The sequence below is a fragment of the Silurus meridionalis genome, chromosome 2 (assembly GCF_014805685.1).
Source record: "Silurus meridionalis isolate SWU-2019-XX chromosome 2, ASM1480568v1, whole genome shotgun sequence".
Taxonomy (NCBI): Eukaryota; Metazoa; Chordata; class Actinopteri; order Siluriformes; family Siluridae; genus Silurus; species Silurus meridionalis.
In genome coordinates this window covers 24302766-24323795 of record NC_060885.1, presented here as the reverse complement: position 1 = coordinate 24323795, position 21030 = coordinate 24302766, and the positions used below count along the sequence as shown (strand labels likewise).

General features: G+C 38.2%; 1 protein-coding gene across 2 annotated transcripts in view; it reads right to left on the bottom strand.

Moving 5' to 3' along the window:
- Nucleotides 1-15714: 15714 nt before the first annotated feature.
- The window catches only part of LOC124401762 (protein quaking-like), a 75420-nt gene continuing 70104 nt past the window's right edge, over nucleotides 15715-21030 (bottom strand). The window contains exons 7-8 of one of the 2 annotated variants that reach the window (XM_046874229.1): nucleotides 20824-20898; nucleotides 15715-18019 (exon numbers count right to left, since the gene is read on the bottom strand). In XM_046874229.1, the coding sequence (XP_046730185.1) occupies nucleotides 18003-18019; nucleotides 20824-20898 (92 nt within the window). In that variant the 3' untranslated portion in view covers nucleotides 15715-18002. Of the gene's footprint in view, nucleotides 18020-20823; nucleotides 20902-21030 lie in introns of both variants that reach the window. The other variant, XM_046874211.1, reaches the window with a different exon arrangement.

Below are 21030 nucleotides of genomic sequence, written 5' to 3'. Positions count from 1 at the left end.
GAAGAAGCTGTTTAGATGAGTAGTGAAACGTATCGATCCAACCTGATAAAAGTCCAGTTGACATGACAACTTCCAGATAACCGCAACTGGAGAACTGAGACAAGTTTAACGTTTCAATCAAAACATCCAAACCTTTTATAAACTAGTTACAGTGAAGAACAAGATGTTTGTGTGTATGTGTGTGTGTGTGTGTGTGTGTGTGTGTGTGTATATATATATATATATATATATATATATATATATATATATATATATATATATATATATATATATACACACACACACACATACATATAATAATGTATGTATGTATGTATATGTATTGCTTCTATAATATATAGAGGTAGACCGATAGTTGATTTTACAGCTAGGTTGGCTCGTACTGGCCGAAAACTGGCCAATCATTTTATATTTTTTTATAATTGATACTGGATAAAAAACAAAAACAAATATAACACTCAATGAAAAATAGTACTGAACTGTATTGCAAAAATACAAAAAACAAACTGAATCATGAAAATGTGCTAAATTAAATAAATATTAATTCTATTAATAAATATTTTTAACAAAAAGACAGTAACACTCCAAATAGGTAAAAACAGTTTAATCTAAAATGAATAAAAAAGACACTTCAAATAAACAGCACGTGGCATCAGTGATTCGTCTCTAGAGGCCGCTCTCGTACTGTATAATGTAACCCGAAAAAACTATTGGTTATGGATTTTTGCAGATAGACGATAATTCCAGCAATCAGCTATTGATGTCGACCTCTAATAATATACACTTACAATGCGTGTTTGGTAAAAGGACGTTGTAGTCCTCTGTTTCTTTCTGCAGTGTTAAACTGGTAAATATAACAACCCTTGTAAACCAGAGATGATGAATAAACTTATGAAACACACTTTGACTGTCTGGATGCTAGTTTACTCACACCTAAGTAACCAATACTTGAGAACAGTCAGGATTTCTTTGTGCGTGTGTCCAGCGTGCTTGGGAAAAAATCCAAAGTTCCACATGTCCCCCCTCATTTAAGGGGAAATGAGTTATAAATACCCTCCTTCCCTTCCCTTCAAAATGTTGTGTTCCCTTGCCACGTCTTAACAGTTGATAAGAAAGTAAATTTGTGAAAAAATGTTGGGCAAAGAAAAGCTGTGAAAATTGTCTATGCAATTCCTGTGTTTTAATTAACAATGAGAATAACTACTTCTTCTTTCTCTTCAGTAATCCAAATTGCAGAGAAATCATAACATCACTGTGTGTGTGTGTGTGTGTGTGTGTGTGTGTGTGTGTGTGTGTGTGTGTGTGTGTGTGTGTGTGTGTTTGGGGGGGTGGGTTGGGTGTGGGCAGTTACCCATCCAGTCCAACAGAGGGCATCCAACTACCAAGGAAAGATCTAGGACACTTGAAATGACATTTCTGAGTTGCGAAATTAAGTAGTTAACCTCAACAGTGTTTTTACTCCTCTGTTGCCTTAAGCTAAAAACTTTAATGCATTATTTGGAATTTAACCATGAATCTAGAAGTTTTAATTTAATTTAAACCACAGTCACATGTACACTGGGTATCCTATTGTAAATTGGGCTTGATTAAAACTGGGGCTTGCACACAAACATTTTTGTATAATGTACATTAATTGTGGCAACTCCTTCTTATGCAGTTTGTATTTGGGGGTGCACACATCAGAAAGAAAGATGAAAGATTGTGTGTGTGTGTGGGGAGAGAGAGAGAGAGGGAACAAGTTCCCATTAGAATTCTGGAGCTGCAGCTGTGAGTTCTCGGGCCACCGAAGTGAAGCAATGAAGTTTGCCATTGTTGTTGCGCTCACAGGCCTTGGCTTCCTGGCAACCGTGAAGTGAATTAGCTAGGCCTTTCTGTTGGTCGAGAAACAGCTCCTCTGTTCCTCAACAAAAAGCCTATTGAGATGAAGGGTGCACTAGCCTCCCCAGGCCTCCTGAAAGGCGAACCCCAAAGCCAGCAAATGAAAGGCCCAGCTCCTGCTAAGGCATCGGCTGCTGTGGGAAATGCGGGTGATGTCATTATCAATGCATTTTCTTACTGTTCTTGTTGCTTTACTTACCCACCCCTCCCCTTCCTTCTTCTGTTCGCACTCACCCTCCCATCCACCCTACTGTTCTCTTCCTGTTCCATTTAGATCCCCATTATGAGGCTGCATCTCACTGCAAATCCAAAGAAACCCTCAGACTTGGTTGCCACGGAAACATGGAAACAGTACAGGGGTTTGAGGGTTGTGGCCTTTTAAATCAGTTTGGAGGCGATGAGACGGCGACGGGTGGGGCACAGGGACGATGAGACCGGAATGAGCAGGAATTTGGACATGTTTAAAGACAAATTTGTAATCCTTCAATTTCTAGGCTTTTACGCAAACAAAGGTTTGAAAGTCTAATGGAGTTTTTGATCTCAAAAGATCCTCTACAGTCAGCCAAAGCTTTTTTTTTTTAATTTTGCGCAGACATGCTGAGAATGATAAATACAGCTTGACTGCTGGGGAAAAAAAATATTGAAGCACTGTAGCCTACTGTCTTTTATCATCCAGTTCAAATTTCACTTGTATTGTTAATATCCATGCACATCACGAATGTCGATTTATCTCAGCTATCAATATTCAAGTCAAGCTAAGTAGAGAAGGAAATCTAGAATTATTAGCATTGGCAAAGCATTGATTAAAAGTGGCTTAATGACAGAATATGTGTAGCTACAGCGAACCAAATCAGGTCTTTAGGGCTGAGAGAATTCTTTTGAAGATGGAAAAGTTCTCACGGTTCTTTGCAAAGAGACTTTTCTTGCTCATTTGGCTTCCATTCAGGGCCACTTTAGGCAAATTTTCAGTGTCACTGTGGTGGTGGTGGTGGTGTTTTTTTCTGTTGGATGCTAAACACTGACAATAACTATTTAGAGCTCTAAATAGAGATTCTCACCGAGCTGAGACTACAGAGGGAATTAACATAAGAAACATAGACTGAGACATTCTTAGGGGGAGAAAAAGACAAACGGAACGAACACCTACTTTTTTAAACTCACACTGTCGTACTGCATTCTCTGAATTACACTGCAAAAAGTCATCGCAGCAAGTAAAAATGCATTGAATTTGCCTTGTTATAAGATTACAACAAAAACAAATGTAAGCTCAGGAAATCTATTTCCTCATTATTACTTTAAAAGAGTCTATATTGCTTTAAGGAGGTTTTTATAATCTCATATTTAGTTGATTATAACCATCTAATAGGAAATACAAGATAAATGTGACTGTTTTCAGAGACTCCCATTTGCTAGAATCGTACAGTTTGCAGTGTAGCTCTAGTAGTTTCTTGATGCTATTTTTTTTTTTTTTTTACTTCAACTGAATTAGAAGCAGTGAACACTTACATCTGAGGACCCAAATGATTTCAGAACAGCATTGGTGATCACATTTGTAATGTACACATGAGTTCAGACAGCAAATTTTACTCCATATCAGCAGAAACGTTAATGCATCCTGTCTTGAATGACCAATGACTAATTTCTCTTTAAATGGCCATTTGTTATACACGTTATTCTCTTTCTCTCCAAATATGAGAAAAGCAATTCAAAACATACAGAAGTTATACACGGTCTTGGTGAGTGTTGTTGGAATGAACTTCAGGATGTGCTAAAGTGGCATGATAAGTGAAATAATGACACCTCGTACATTAGAGGGACATTCAAGTTTCAGCACCTCAAAAGAAAAAAAAAAAACAGCATTAAATCTTGTGGAAGGAGATATTGGGGGATTTTCTTCTTTATTATTATTATTTTTTAAAGATTGATGTTTTCAGCGATATTAGTGATATTTCGGACTCAAAAATAAACTCGCCCTGTACTTCTATATCAGCATTATATTTCCAAATGTTTTAAATCAGTGCACCTTTTCTTCTGTAAACCAACAATTAAGATTAACTTCAGTTATTCCTTCTGTAGAGACTAAAATAAAAAAAGTTTGGTAAATAATGCTAAAAGATGTTGCGCCGCTCCATTATATATTCAAGTCATTCCATCTCCAGTGGTCCAGTGGCACTACAGGGAAATACAGGGGAGTATTTCAGATTTGGTTCTCAAGCCCTGATATCCAAGCTGCCACTCTTAACCCTCTATGTGCTTAAGGGGGTGCCGTATCAAGGTTAAACCCAGTTTCCTAACATTGCTGGGATTTGCAATGAAATTATTTCACTTTTCAATTCTTTCTTACAGGCAGGTGAATTTGGAGGTGGAAGCTAATCTCTGCATAATCGAAGAGCCCTGTGGCAGATCATGCTTCACTTTTGCCAGTACCAAATGCAGTAACATTTCACACCACACTGATAATCATAAGCTTTTGTATGAAGTGGTAGCTCAGTGGTTAAGTCATTGGACAACAGGTTGTGAGTTTGAATCTCTAAATGCCCAGAATTCTACTAGTTAATTGTACTTTCATGCACCAATAAAATAAAAGATGCCTGCATACTATACTTACCCCTGTATCCCCTAAAAGATAAAGACTTCCACATTGAGCCCTTTACATTATAAATACTGATCCTAAATGAGAAACTGTGATTGTGATTAAAGTTTAAAAGGAAAAACATGTGCAAAACTATATATGTACACATTCCTTATAATGTCTTACAGAAATATTTTTTTCCCACCATATTACGTTTTATATAAACTGAATAACCAATATTTTATATAAGATAATAAGATAGTCGTCATGGTTAAACCATGTGAAATAAAAACATGAGTTTGCAATGCCAATACTACGGTGGCCGAGCAGTGCAAAACACATTAACAAATACAAAAACAAAATAACAAATGCAAAAAATCAAATTAATAAATTCAAAAACACTAACAAATCCGAATACACAAGTCAGACAAACCGGAAGAGGTAGGTAGTTTGTGAATGGAAACTTACCGATCATTGGACGAGACACTTGTCATTCACCTGTATATCTTATGTTCCTATTAGAAGTATATTATTAACAAGAAAGTCATATTTGTTATTGTTCATTACAACTCCAAAGATAATGTCCTTCACAGTGAAATTTCTTAGATGGGGACCCTTTGGGTAAAACCAGTTATGGATATCAGACCATAAAGCGTCTGAAGTACAACAGTCTGCAGCAGGAGAAAGTTGGAACGTATGTGTAAATTTAGTGTACATTTGTAATTGTATTCAGAATGAAATCCTACAAGGACTTCTTAAAGAACCATATGCAACTAAAATGACATCAATTAGTTTTGTAATACAGTAGTAAATGTTTCTTTTGTGAATTCTTCATTCATAATTATTACACTTAAAGACTACCACTCTGAAGAACAGAGGTTCAATGAAGTGTTTTCAATCAGGTATTGAAAACACCTGTGGATATCAGGGAGCAGCAATAAAGCCTAATAAGCACCAATTAGGCAGCTTTAAAATGACTGTGATACTCAGCTCCTTCTAGACATTTACTGGTGTGGTTACAAACATGGTGAGGTCAAGAGAATGGTCCAGGAAGACAAGAGAACAGGTGATTACTCTTCACAGGAAGGGCAATGGCTATAAGAAGATTGCAAAGATGTTAAACATACCAAGAGACACCATAGGAAGCATCATTCGCAAATTCAAGGCAAAGGGCACTGTTGAAACGCTACCTGGTCGTGGCAGAAAGAAGATGCTGACTTCGACTGCTGTGCGCTACCTGAAGCGTAGAGTGGAGAAAAGTCCCCGTGTGACTGCTGAGGAACTGAGAAAAGATTTGTCAGATGTGGGTACTGAAGTTTCTGCTCAGACAATACGGCGCACCCTGCGTAATGAAGGCCTCCATGCCAGAACTCCCAGGCGCACCCCCTTGCTGTCCCCAAAGAATAAGAAGAGTCGACTGCAGTATGCCAAAAGTCATGTGGACAAACCACAGAAGTTTTGGGATAGTGTTCTGTGGACTGATGAAACAAAATTAGAACTGTTTGGGCCCATGGATCAACGCTATGTTTGGAGGAGGAAGAACAAGGCCTATGAAGAAAAGAACACCTTGCCTACTGTGAAGCATGGCGGGGGGTCAATCATGCTTTGGGGCTGTTTTGCTTCTGCAGGTACTGGGAAGCTTCAGCGTGTGCAAGGTACCATGAATTCTCTTCAGTACCAGGAGATATTGGATGACAATGTGATGCAGTCCGTCACAAACCTGAGGCTTGGAAGGCGTTGGACCTTTCAACAGGACAATGATCCCAAGCATACCTCCAAGTCCACTAGAGCATGGTTGCAGATTAAAGGCTGGAACATTTTGAAGTGGCCATCGCAGTCACCAGACTTAAATCCGATTGAGAACCTCTGGTGGGACTTAAAGAAAGCAGTTGCAGTGCGCAAGCCTAAGAATGTGACTGAACTGGAGGCTTTTGCCCATGATGAATGGGCGAAGATACCCGTAGATCGCTGCAAGACACTTGTGTCAAGCTATGCTTCACGTTTAAAAGCTGTTATAACTGTAAAAGGATGTTGTACTAAGTACTAAGATTGAATGTCACTTGGGGGTTGAATAAAACTGATAATGATGTGAGCTCAGAAAAGACATTTGTGGTTATTTCATTATAAATGTTATGTTATATTTGTCTGACCTACACGTGCCTCTTTGATTTAATTGTAAGCAGGATGACTGAATGATCATAATCAATGTCAAACCGACCAAAACAATCAATTTCAGTGGGGGTTGAATAATTTTAAACACAACTGTACAAACTAATCTTTATGTCATGATATACTGCAGCGTCTCCAAAATCACTGCATATGAATGTCCTTCCTCAAAGTAGCTTTAAATTAATTCCAGTTTCTCATTGCTTGCCAATGTTTACTTCTGTTATTTTTATATTTAAAGGTGCACTAATCGAAATAATAAAAAAAATAATTGAAAGTAAACAGAGAACTTTACACACGTACAAGAAACAAAGTTACAAGATTTCATACTTCCTGTATATTTAGAATGACAGGTGTCTCGTCACAAACTATACCTACCTTATCCGGTTTGTCTGAATTGTCATTGTGTTTTTGGATTTGTTAATGTCTTTTCGGATTTGTTAATGTGTTTTTGCATTTGTTATTTTGTTTTCGGATGTTGTTTGCAGTGTTGTGCTCGTTACTAAAAAATAGTAACTAGTTACAGTTACTCGTTACTTCATTCAAAAAGTAACTTAGTTACTTTGTTGATTATTTACACCAGAAAGTAATGCGTTACTGTTAAAAGTAACTTTTTAGTTACTTTTTTAAAGAACATTCTTTAATGTTCCCATTAATGCCATTTTATGTGTTATGGTCTATACAAACACAAAACTGCCTTAAACACAAAGTAATATTTAAACACTATTTTATTAAAGTCAGACCAGCACAAACTGAATATATCACAAGGATTTCTGAAATAAATAACAAAACAAGCTGAAAAATATATTCACAATCAAAAACTAAAGTGGCTTCTGCTGTTGTGTTGAGCTCTTAAAAATGTAACGCGTTACAGTATTAGTTACTTTTAAAAATAAAGTAACTCCGTTACCAGCATAAAGAAAAAATAAATTTACTTCCTGTATATTTTGAATAACAGGTGTCTCGTCCAATGATCAGTAAGTTTCCATTAACAAACTATACCTACCTTATCCGGTTTGTCTGAATTGTCGTTGTGTTTTTGGATTTGTTAATATGTTTCGTGCATTGATTCAGACAAACTGGAAAAGGTAGGTATAGTTTGTTAATGGAAATTTACTGATCATTGGACAAGACATCTGTCATTCAAGATATACAGGTGAATGACAGGTGTCTCGTCCAATGATCGGTAAGTTTCTATTCACAAACTATACCTACCTTTTTGGTTTGTCTGACTTGTCGTTGTGTTTTCGGATTTGTTAATGTGTTTTCGGATTTGTTATTTTGTTTTTGAATTTGTTCATTTGTTTTTGCATTTGTTATTTTGTTTTCGGATTTGTTAATGTGTTTTGCACTTCTCGGCCACCGTACAACACATAGTGGAATGAGTAAAAACAACTGAAAAAGACTGACCCATTTTGGTTTATCCACCCGGATTTATTTGCACCATAGATTTTCAAGTTTAAATCCAGAGACTGTGATAGTCATCTCAAAACACTGGTTTTGTTTTCAGAACTGTTGTGGAATTTAGAATGTCAGTGATGATCACAACCCTTACCAATCCACAGCCATATTTTACACTGGGTATGGGGATTTTCCTAGTATCAATGATAGTGAGCATGGAAAAAAAAAAACACGTGCTTATTTTGTATTTGAATCGATTCAACTCAGTTAAATTTAATTAAATTTAAAATGCATATCAAGATATAACAATGGTCACTGTCACAAGGCAACTTCGCATAATTGAATAGATTAAAGATATACATGTGAAGTTCAAAAATGTATCCCTAGACTTTATTCTAATAACTTTAACTCGAATGAGCAAGTCAAATGCAATGATGGCGAGAAAAAAAAAAAAACTTCCTAAAAGAAAATTTGAAAAAAGAAAACTCAAAAGTGAAACCCATCATCATCTGGGTCACCCCAGATTCCCATTCATTATTTTTCAGTTTTGTTTTCACTAAATTTGTAATTATTGTACATACCGTCTGCAGTCAGATTACTTGAAATCAGATTAGGGTTATTTTTTTTCATTCACATTTATGGATGTCCTAAACCCAGCCATTATGGTTGCACAAGCCAGTGCACTCTTAGTGCCGGTCCCAAGCCCGGATAAATGGGGAGGGTTGCGTTAGGAAGGGCATCCAGCATAAAACATTTGCCAAATTTCATACCGGATCGGTTGAGGCCCGGGTTACCAACGACCGCCAAAGGTATAGTTAGCCAACAGGGTACTGGTGGAAATTGGGCTACTGTTGGCCGAAGGAGGAGAAGGAGAAGAGAAAGACGTCTACATAGACAGCAGGGAAAGGAGAAGTGTAGGAGAGTGGAGGTTAGGGTTGGTACTGTAAATGTTGGTACTATGACTGGTAAGGGGAGAGAGGTAGCTGATATGATGGAGAGGAGAAAGGTAGACATGTTTGTTCAGGAGACCAAGTGAAAGGAAGTAAGGCCAGGAACATTGGAGGTGGGTTCAAACTGTTCTATCATGGTGTGGATGGAAAGAGAAATGGTGTAGGGGTGATTCTGAAGAAGGAGTACAGTAAGAGTGTAGTGGAAGTGAAGAGAGTTTTTAATGGGGTGATGAACATGAAAGTGGAAGTTGAAGGGATGATGATAAATGTCATCACTGCTTATGCTCCACAAGTCAGCTGTGAGAAGGAGGAGAAGGAAAAATTCTGGAGTGAATTAGATGAAGTGGTAGAAGGTGTACCTAGAAATAAACGATTAATGATTTCAATGGGCATGTAGGTGAGAGGAACAGAGGGGATGAGGAGGTGATGGGTAGGTATGGCTTTAAGGAGAGGAATGTGGAAGGGCAGATGATGGTAGATTTTGCTAAAAGGATGGAAAGGATGTTCTATGTAGGAGATGCAACCTGAAGGAGATTGGAGACTGTAAGGTGTTGGCAGGGGACAGTGTAGCTAGGCAGCATCGGATGGTGGTCTTTAGGATGGTTTTGAAGGTGAAGAAGAAGAGGAGAGTGAGGACTGAAAGAAGAATGAAATGGTGGAAACTGAACTGGTTGGGCAACGACTGCAGGAGTGATAAGGGAGGCAGCTAGAAAGGTACTTGGTGTGACATCTGGAAATAGAAAGGAAGACAAAGAGACGTGGTGGTGGAATGAGGAAGTGCAGGAAAGCATAAGCAGAAAGAGGTTGGCAAAACAGAAATAGGATCGACAGAGTGATGAGTAAAGTAGACAGGGGTACAAGGAGATGCGGCAGCATGTAAAGAGGGATGTGGCGGAAGCCGCGGAGCTGTATGAGAAGTTGAACACTAAGGAAGGAGAAGAGGATTTATACAGATTGGCCAGGCAGAGGGACCGAGCTGGGAAGGATGTGTTGCAAGTTAATGAGAGAGAAAATGAGAGAAAGTAAGTTTGGATGGTGTAGAGATAATGAAGCAGGAAGTGGATAAGATTAGTAAGGAAGAAGTGAGAGCAGCTATTAAGAGGATGAAGAGTAAAAAGTTGTTTGGACCAGATGACATACCGGTAGAAGCATGGAGATGTTTAGGAAAGATGGCAGTGGAGTTTTTAACCAGATTGTTTAACAAGATTTTGGAAGTTTAGAGGATGCCTGAGGAATGGAGAAGGAGTGTGCTGGTACCGATCTTTAAGAATAAGGGAGTAACTACAGGGGAATTAAGTTGATCCGTCACACCATGAAGTTATGGGAAAGAGTAGTGGAAGCCAGGCTGGGGGAAGAAGTGACCATCTGTTAGCAACATTATGGTTTCATGCAGAGGAATGGCACCACAGACACATTATTTGCTTTGAGAATGTTAATGAAGTATAGAGAAGGTCAGAAGAAGTTGCATTGTGTGTTTGTGGATTTAGAGAAAGCGTACGACAGGGTGCTGATAGAGGAGTTGTGGTATTGTATGAGAAAGTCTGGTGTTTCAGAGAAGTATGTGAGGGTGGTGCAAGACATGTATGAGGACAGTGTGACAGCAGTGAAGTGTGCAGTAGGAACAACAGACTGGTTCAAGGTGAAGGTTGGACTGCATCAAGGATCGGCCTTTCCTGTTTGCAGTGGTAAAGGACAGGTTGACAGACGAGGTCAGACAGAAGTGTCCATGGACGATGATGTTTGCGGATGATATTGTGATTTGTGGTGAGAGTAGGGAGCAGGTTGAGAAGAGCCTGGAGAGGTGGAGGTACACGCTGGAGAGAAGGGAAATGAAAGTCAGTAGGAGTAAGACTGAGTAAATGTATGTAAATGAAAGGGAGGGCAGAGGTGGGGTGTGGTTGCAGGGAGAAGAGGTGGAGAAGGTGGAGGAGTTCAGGTGCCTGGGGTCAACAGTGCAAAGTAATGGAGAGTGTGTTGGAGAAGTGAAGAAAAGAGTGCAGGCAGGGTGAAGTGGGTGGAGAAACGTGGCAGGAGTGATTTGTGATAGAAGAGTATCTGCAAGAGTGAAAAGGAAAGTTTATAGGACTGTGGTGAGACCTGCGATGTTGTATGGATTAGAGACAGTGGCATTGAGTAAAAGACAGGAGGTGGAGCTGGAGGTAGCAGAGCTGAAGATGTTAAGGTTTATTGTTGTGAGTGACGAGGATGGACAGGATTAGAAACGAGTTTATTAGAGGGACAGCACATGTAGGATGTTTTGGAGACAAGGTGAGGGAGGCGAGATTGAGATGGTTTGGGCATGTGCAGAGGAGGGACATGGGCTATATCGGTAGGAGAATGCTGAGAATGGAGCTACCAGGAAGGAGGAAAAGAGGAAGACCAAAGAGGAGGTTTATGGATGTGGTAAAGGAAGACATGCAGGTAGTTGGTGTGACAGAGGCAGATGTAGAGGACAGCGGGGTGTGGAGACAGATGATGCCCTGTGGCGACCCCTAATGGGAGAAGCCGAAAGAAGAGGAAGAAGAAGAAATTTATGGATGTCCTAATACAGAGCGACTTACAACTGAGGGGCTTGCTCAAGGGCCCAGCAGTTGCAGCTTGGTAGTGCTAGAATTTGAACCTATGACCTTTCAGACCAGAGTCCAATGCCCATTAACCACTGAGCTACCACCTCAAATGTAAGAGTATGCATCCTGGAAAGAAGATAGATCATTATTTAATGGATTACTTCACTTGAATACAATATTCTTAAAAAACAAATAAAATTTAAATGATTGATATTTACACTGAAGATCTTTTTAACACACTGAGCACAGCTTGTATCTTTAGTATTCAGTTTAGGATAAGCAATCACACTATTTGTTATTAATCACACTAGATGTAAACCCACAGAAGAAGAACATGAGGATTAATTTGCATTTAAATCTACATTTACGCTATTTAGTATACACCCTCATTCAGAGAAACGTACAAAATGCTTTGAGTCTCTATCTATAAATTTATCGGATTTCTTTTGTGTCCAGTGCTTCATAAGGTTTCTTTCTAATATTGTCAAAGAAAGTCTTTTTTTTTTCCTCTCACTGTCACTCTGGCTCATTAGATATCGTTTCAAGTCTATTTTTGGATTTCTGTAAAGCTGCTTTGTCACGGTGTCCATTGGTGAAATCTATAGAAATAAGGTTGAAGTCAAATTGCACTGAATTCAGTACGCTTTGTGAAGTTCAGGTGCTGCATTTTGTGGCTTGCTCTCAGGAAGAGCTTCTTCAGCGCAGCTTTTATGGAAATGAAGGCGATTAAGTCAGTGGTGATTTTCAACGTGGAGCTTTATGTTGCACCCTGTGTGACATTTTGTTATGATCGTCTGTGGACTTTAAAGGTAATGGATTAAAAACACATCACTGTATCTACTTTATATATATATATATATATATATATATATATATATATATATATATATATATATATATATATATATTTATTTATTTATTTATTTATTTATGATTCATTGTACAGTATGATTCATTCATTGTTGAGGGTTAAGGGCCTTGCACAAGGGCCAAGCACTGACAGCCTGGTGGTGCTGGATTGGAACTTATAACCTTCTGATCAGAAGTCCAACATCTGATCCATCTAGCTACCACTTCCCCAAATTCCCCATATCCAGTGTTTACCAGAGCAGAACGCCTCTCTGTCTCCAGAAAGATGAGCTGGAGCGCCTTGTTTAGACATGAAGGTCAGCAGTGTTCTTCTCATGGCTTAAGGTGATCCCTGTGTTCCTGCTAAACTCTCTCTGAGGACACTTTAACAGTCTGATCGGCTCGCTTTTCCTCAAGCCTGCCCATCCTAGTGGCTCCTTTCTGCATCCTAGCGGCACAATTACCCTCTCATTAGCCCCATCCCCTCCCCCTGTCCCGGGCATACTGCATTGTGTTACATTAGGATAACGAGAGCAGGATAATATGTGTGTGTGTGTGTGTGTGTGTGTGTGTGTGTGTGGGTGTGAGGGAAAGGGAGCTCTTAAGAGCAGTGTTTGACGTTTGCCGATTCAGGAAGAATCTGATCTCACCCCGAGCTTTGTCTCTCATTCAGATCTCACTCTTGTTCCTCTGTCCATCCATCCTTGCTTTTTTCTTCGTCCTGACTGATTTCCATTTAAATGAGCAGAATACTTTAGAAATCCCCAGGCGACTAAGATGGTATTTAATTCTACTGTATCCTGTATCTTCTAGGGTTTCGGATAAACTGTGCTTTATTTAAGAAAGTAGAGTTTTTAACTTGATATAAAAAAAAAAAAAAACTGATTTTATTTCGGTTCAAGTTCAAATTGAGTTCTTACTTACTCAACTTAAAGGAACTCTTGGGAAAAGAGCTGTGATTGCTCGAGGTGTGACATGATTTCGACAAAAGCAAACATTCCCTTTTCACAGAGTTCACTTTGCATCAGTACACCACTGTACTGGTCGTTGCTTTCATTACAAGGTGGACTAGTTTACTTCACCGTGCATTTCTTATCTCGGCTGCAACACAGTTCAATTCCAGACTTAATATTCTCTCTTGCTCTCACTGTATAATTGAACCCCCCAGAAGTGTAGACACAGCTGAGAGAAGCAGAGAGCGGAGGAAGCGAGAGTAAAGGAGGGAGTAAAGTCAGGCGAGCGAGCCCATATGTCCCACAGCTCTGGTCATGTGGTCTTTTTCTCTCCAGCACAAACAAACACTTTCATGGCTGAACACCCGGTGGCGACTCGAGATGCGATTTCTTCCCCCAAACAGCCGCCAGGATCCACGGCCTGCCTTATCAGTGCTGAGCAGAGGAGCAAAGAGGCCCAGGCAATTTGAACCCTGTGATAGACACGGTAATTTCCGCTGCACATGCTTGGACTTGAAGAAGACGGTGCAGAGGATGCAAACGCGGGAAGGATGTTGCACAGAGAAAAGTCTGGAAGAGGGGCTGGAGAGACAAATGGAGGCCACACAGAGTGGGAGCATCTGCTTAACTAAATGAACTCTGTTGTCTGCTTGAATTTTATGGCTTATGATGCCATGTAATGCAGTGCTGCAGGTGGAGCTGATCATGATTATTATTCCATTTTACAGAAGTTTGATGATGTGTAACATACTGGTAAAACAGCGGGGAAGGACATCATGCCCTGCATGTGTGAACTGAAGGTTTTTTGTCTGATTTTTAATTGTATTTATATGAAATTAATAACTAAATATATATTAGTATTTTTTCTGTAGAGGAGACCTTATTGTTGAAGATCTGCTTAAAAAAAAAATCATAATAAAATGTCACATTCACTGTTAGCACCTAGAAGAATGAGGTCCTGAAGAAAAAACAAAACAACAAACACTGCCTGGTTTAGTGATTTTTTTATTGATTGCTTCCAGACACTCAATTTTATATGAACACTGATTTTCATCTATGCATTTGTCTATGGTTTAATTAATCTAAACACGCTCATTTGACTGCATTAACCACTCGAATAAGGATCAAGAATGTACTTTGAATGTATTTACCTAGCAGTAATACCATGAGGCATTTTTCTTTAGCTTATACACATTTAGAACAATGTGATGAGACTAAACCAAGGTGCCAAAGCACAGGCTGTGTGTGTGTTAATTTTTTTATAGTCTTAATTATTAAAAGAAAGCATAAATGTATCTGCGGTAGTTACAATTTTCTTTAGCTGAGTGCACATCATGATCTAATGATCGACATCAATGCTTTATCAGTTGGAGCTTCGGTGCAGCTGGGGATGGTTTACATGAACAGCCTAAAGAGCCATGAGGTTACTGTGGAAGGTTAAAGTCAACACAGCAACTATGACAGCTTTGGACTGGAATTATTATAAACAGTATAAACTATTATAAACTGCTACAGTGGTTTGAGGCTGCAAATGTCATGAATAGTTTTTGCATCCAGTGAACAGCTGATAACCTCAGAAATGATGGACCTGTAATGAATGGGCCTTTTGGTTTCTCTCAAGGTTTCTTCTTCATACCATCTCATGAAGCTTTTCTGTGACTATCACAACTGTCTTGCACATTAAAGATTAAAGTATAGGGACCAATTTATGACATTGAAATTATATTTGAAATCGATTTATTTCTGTAAGGCTGTTTTGGTTAAAGTGCTATACTAATAAAAATTTAATAGAGAATTGTGGACTTTGCATCATTTAATACCCTATTTGCTTAAGTATTCATATATACAGTGCTTTAAAAAACATATCCAGTTTTCCAGAATTTGCCAGACAGTCATGCTGGACACTCCTGTTCCCTTTCTGTGTCAATATCACACTTGAACAGACGTTCAAGAAGTTTAACTGACTTTAATTGAAGGTCATAGAAGACTTTGTTTGTTTTTGGTCAACATCCAACAAAACCATTAATTCATAAGTGTCTATGAAAATGCTAGAGTGTGTGGTTAATTCTGGGTCTGAATACTGATGTGTGTTGCTCTGAATATGGCCCAGTGTGTTCAGTACGTATTAAATTATATGGCTCTTTTTAGAATTAGGCATATTTCATAATTCCGGTGCACTAGACTACTTTTGAATCTAATGATCAAACCTGTCACAGCAAGTGATTGGTAGGGGAAAAATATGTCTCTGTTCATTTGGAAAGTGCTCTCCTGGCACAGCTCCATTCACATCAACATACTTCCACTAAAGTCATTCTTCAGACGCTACCAGGAAGAGGGCATGTGATGGGTGATAGGGATTCTTATTATACACGTAGAACTGAGACAAGGCATTGAATGTAGTTTATTACATACATATAAAATAATATAGAAAAATAAGGTAGAAACTCGTAACAATGGCTGTTGATACAGACGTACATATTTTCTCATAGGCAATACCTGGGTAGGGGCACACAGCATGAATCTAACAGTTTTATGTTTGCATGTGTGGAATTACACTTATTTACTCCTATCATAAAGAACAATCACAGAAATAAAAATTTGAAGGAAAAAAAAACAAACGAGTACAAACCAGATTTATAGTTTAAATGCTATCTAGGGTGAAACATCATGCGATATTTAGTATGGTGATCTAACCTGTATTGGTACTATCAAACTGTTTTCCTTATTTTTATATATATATATATATATATATATATATATATATATATATATATATATATATATATATATATATATATAATTAAACCATTTTTCATCATCTTAAACTACTAAGAAGCAATGCTTTTTGACGTACATCTTATTCCAAAATGCAGGCTCAATACCTTTAACACCTTCATGACGACAATAATACGGCTCACGCTACTGCAGAATTGAAAACAGAAAGTGGTAGTGAAGTGTGGATGGTACAGGAAGACATGTTCAATGACTCAAAGACCCCCCACAAGACATCAGAGGCCATTTTGTTGCATAGTAAAGAAAGATTTGGGGATGGGGGGGACACACGCCACATACATGGTGGTGCAGTCCAGCATGCGCAGTGCACACGGCTTCCACGGTGACGTCGGTGCAACTGCAGTCATATTGCAATGTTTACCTGTTCACAGTGACTTAAGATATTAAAGTTGAAAACGCAGAACAAAAACAAAAAATAATCCACCTTGAAAGTTCACAGATTATTAAAGGATCACAGGTGGAGGATGGGCTACAATATTAAAAGCATAATCCAGATGTTTGAGGCTGGAGGCGTGAGCGCTACTCAGTGCTCTTGGAGCATAGTAATTAATCCAAGAGCTCATATGGCAACTTCCATTTCCTATTAGAGGATTTAAGGATTACGACTAGATTTTGGACGTATGTCCAGTGGAATATTACATCTTCAGTAATCACTAATTTATGTTAAAAAGGAAGGGGGAAAAAACAAACTTTGTCCTCAGAGGAAGCGGTGTGCACCGAGCGCCGGCCTGCTCATTCGCCACTAATGATGACACATTCGGATTGAAGAAACCATGAGAACCACGATAAGGCACTTTATAAGTGTTATAGTTTCAACCCTCCCTGTCAGAAGAACGAAAAGGGTTGGTTTGGTCGTCCGTTTCTACATCCAATTACAGAAAACCGGATTGTTTTCACATAAAGGGTTTAGTGTTTCTCTCTTTTTTTTAAAATTTATTTTACAATTGTATAAAAGATTCAGTTGTAAAAATAGATACTTTCTGTTCCCCTGAACTGGAGGATAATAAAGGTTTTCTGTACATATGTTCTTTGACTTGGTGTGTGTGTGAGAGTGTGTGTGGTGTATTTTTTTAACATTTATATACAAATTTGATACATTTGTACAGCATATAGGCAAGCATGGCTTATACATCCTCGGAAATACTCGTCCACTGAAAAGTGTTCGAATGTTCGTTGGGCTAAATGTTAAACACGCCCCTTGGTGTTCATCATTCGCTTTGCACTGCCTATGTGAATGCGCCAAATCTTAAATGATATACGAGTCAGAGTTCCCATTGATCCCTCGTTCAGTTTTTAGAGAAGTCGGTGGTTGTGATGCCACCGGATCACACTGCTTAATGTACAGGGACAGAAAGGTGCATGCACTAATGCCTCACCATCACATAATACATTTAGACAGATGTGTCACCGTCACACCTGGGTAACAGCCAGTGCAATGAGGGTCATTTTTTTCTTTCTCTCTCTTGATTGAAGACTGCATCAGTGTTTGCATTGGAGCTCTGAACATCATATGTCATGTGTTGTGGGGATGTGGAGCATGTTGGTGGGTAAAGGATCAAGGTCAGAGTGGGAAAACTGTTATTGCTTATTGCTTACAAATGACTCAGTGCAGGTCTACGGTGGCAGGATGCTCCGCTTCCGACAGACCTTTTGAACCGGAGGGCGTCTTCCAGGCTTTCGCCGCGTGTCCACTGATCGGGTGCAGAGACGCTGCGTGTCCACTGCCAATGCAGTGAATTGCTGTTTAATGCTTTTTCTATTGTTCAATCATTTGATGTGTGATTTTTTTTTTTTTTAGAGCAGAGAAGTGATCTGCAGGCAGGCAATGGGCAGGTCATCATTGGGTGAAGTTGAGAAGTCAGAAGGTCAGGGGTTAGTTGCCGGTGGTGGCTGGGTGGTTAGAGAAAAGGAAATGAAAAAAAAAAACAACAAAGGAAAAGAAGGGCAACAAAAAGAGGGAGGAAAAGAAAAAAGATACAGAGGAGATTAGTTTCAGCTAGTGAAGCAGGATGACAATATGATAAAAACCTATTACATTTAGGCTCCCGATTTTGAATTGAGTAAACCTTTATCACTTTACTTTTTTCATGCCTTACATATCACCTGCTTGGTAATGTGATAGGCATGACATCAATTAACTTTTTTAGGACTGGTAATGGGTTGGCTGACTATGGGAGCACTGGAAGAACTGTTCTTCGTCGATACAATGCAGTAAAATCAGAGCATGATTTTACAGACAGGATGGCAGCTGATGTGAACCAATAGGTTATATGTTAAGAAGGAGGAAATGAAAAGAGAAAAAAAATCCTGAAATAAAAAAAAAGGAACCCAACATGTCTAATGGTTAGTAGCAGTCAAGTGAAAGGTCAGATTTAGTTCCTAATGAGAGAAAACGACAGACTACAGAGAGCAGCCGATGCATTGTTCTTGTTACCCGACTGCTATTAAGCATTAGAGCTCTTCAGAGGTTTAAGCGGCAAGCTGATAGTTATGATGGAGATGGATTATAATGTCAAGGAAAAACAAAGTCATTGAACACTGAAATAATTTAGGGCCAGAACAGTTGTTGGGTGTTGTTGTATTCAATAAAATTTTTATTGCCTTTTCAAATTGTTTTTTTTTGTTCTTTTTTTTTTTCTTTTTTACCTCTATTTACAACAACATAAAAATCTTGGCCTTTTAAATGACAAAGCAACACTACACGGAATTCTCTAAATAACATAATAGCCATGGAAACACACGCTGCGGGAATTTTAGCCGTCACCCTCAGCTTTGCAGACTATTGACAATTCACAGGACACGGAATATAAAATGCTTTTGCATATAAACACTGGAAAAGTCCTGTCGTTCATATAAAGCCCTAACATATATCCAAAAATATAGGAAAATCTCTAAGGTGGTACTATAAAGCAACTATTATGCATATTTGATTTCCTACAAATAGCCCTCTATAATATCACTGCTATTTCTTTTCAAATTACAAGTAAATTGACATTTCATATACATTCCTGCTTTATATTTATATATATTTTTATATTTATATATATATATATATATTTTTTTTTTTTAATGAAGCAACAAGTAAATACTATGTTCTTTTCCAACAACAACAAAAATAAAATGATGCTTACAGTAAAACATAAAAAGAAAAAAAAATGTATCAAGTGGAATATTTTCTTTTTCTTCATAAATTCATCTATAATCTGACATTTCTGTTCACACAACAGTGGTCAACCTTAAGACTATGCAGCTTCGATCACACATGTAATTCAATACTCTTTTCAGTTCTGTCATCTGAGGTTTGACATAGTTTTCACCCCCCAACATGTCTGTTCTTTGTTGAACAGAAGAGATGAATGCTTCTGACTTGTTCAGTGCAAAATAATAGTTGTGCCACATAGCCTCTCTGTATCACATGAGGCAAATATCAACAGTTTGACATAAAAAAGTAAATAAACTAAACTAAAAAAAAAAAAAAGAAAGAAAAAGTGAGACCTCTGAAGACCAGTAATAATGCACAGACTGGTAAAATCTGAAGTTCTGTGCAAATGGGTTCTCAAAAGTATATGTTCTGGAAAGCAGTAGTACCATAATATAAAACATTCCCAGTATAAAAAAAAAGAATATGAGAAATACATGATAAATGATAATAATGATAAAATATATAGAAAAATTATTTCTTTTTCCGTTTGCCAGCTGTAGTTGCAGCTGGTAAAGGGCTTGAAGCTTAAAATGGCACTTAATAACTACATCTTCCTTCTCATTCAGTCAAGCAGAAGTACCACATGACCCAAAATATTAATCAAACCACAACTCCCTAGAGCAAAACTATAACCAGGCATTGATAACACGATCTAGATATTTTTAAGGGTCTGTTTCCCTGCTGGACTGAATTAAAGATTTTTGCCTGTGAAATCAAACAATATCGATATATATTTTTTTCCATGAATACTACCCATTGCTCATAACTGCACTTTACACCCAATGATCTGTTTGTTTATTACATCCAAGAGGTTATCCATGTGGAACTGGTCCATCAAATGATCGATTCCTGCAATTCACCCTACAATTTGATAGGTCGATAGAGACTCATCTCTAGTTACTGAGTTTCATGTTCTTCCTGTGTTTGTGGGGGTTTTCCTCTGGGTTCTCTGGTTTCCTCCTACCAGTGGCTATACTCAATCACCCCAGGTGTGAATATGTATGTGAAAGAGTGTCCATTAAGAGTGGATTCGCAACTAGCACCCAGTTTTCTTCTGTGATCAGGATAAGGCTGTTACAGAAGGTGCAGATTTTTTTTAGCTACTATGAATAGATTCTTTTTTTAAATAATGCTTTCTTAATTAAGGAAATGCAGAAGATTTTTCTAAGGTAAAAATCTGTAATGTGGTACAGTTTTGAACTAGGGCCTGCAATATAAATATAGATAAATAATAAATGTCAATTGAGTTATTAGATTTTGAATGGCACCTTTAGAAAAATAACAGTCCATTATTTGTCATTAACATCATGTCAAGGTCATCGAAATAATGGAATGATCACAATCACAGAATCTTTGTTCCGTATGTGTTTGTACTCCTAAATGTTACATTAAAAAAAAGATTTCTTTCTCGGGTGAAGCTGAATATAACGGACCAGAGCCAAAAGGAAGTGACTACACGTCATGAACACAAAAGCGTATGAGCTAAACTAACCTCTGTCTGTGGTCACTACCCTTTGGTAAGGATGGACTCGCAATTCGTGCCTTCGAACTTTAGTTGCCACTGCACCTGCTTGGATTGCAATAATATCACCAAATACACAGATTAGATCAACAAAGTCCCATGAAATAAATCAATCAAAATGAACAGATTTCATTTGTCCGTGTGGCCAAACATGTATAACAATTATTATGCAAATAA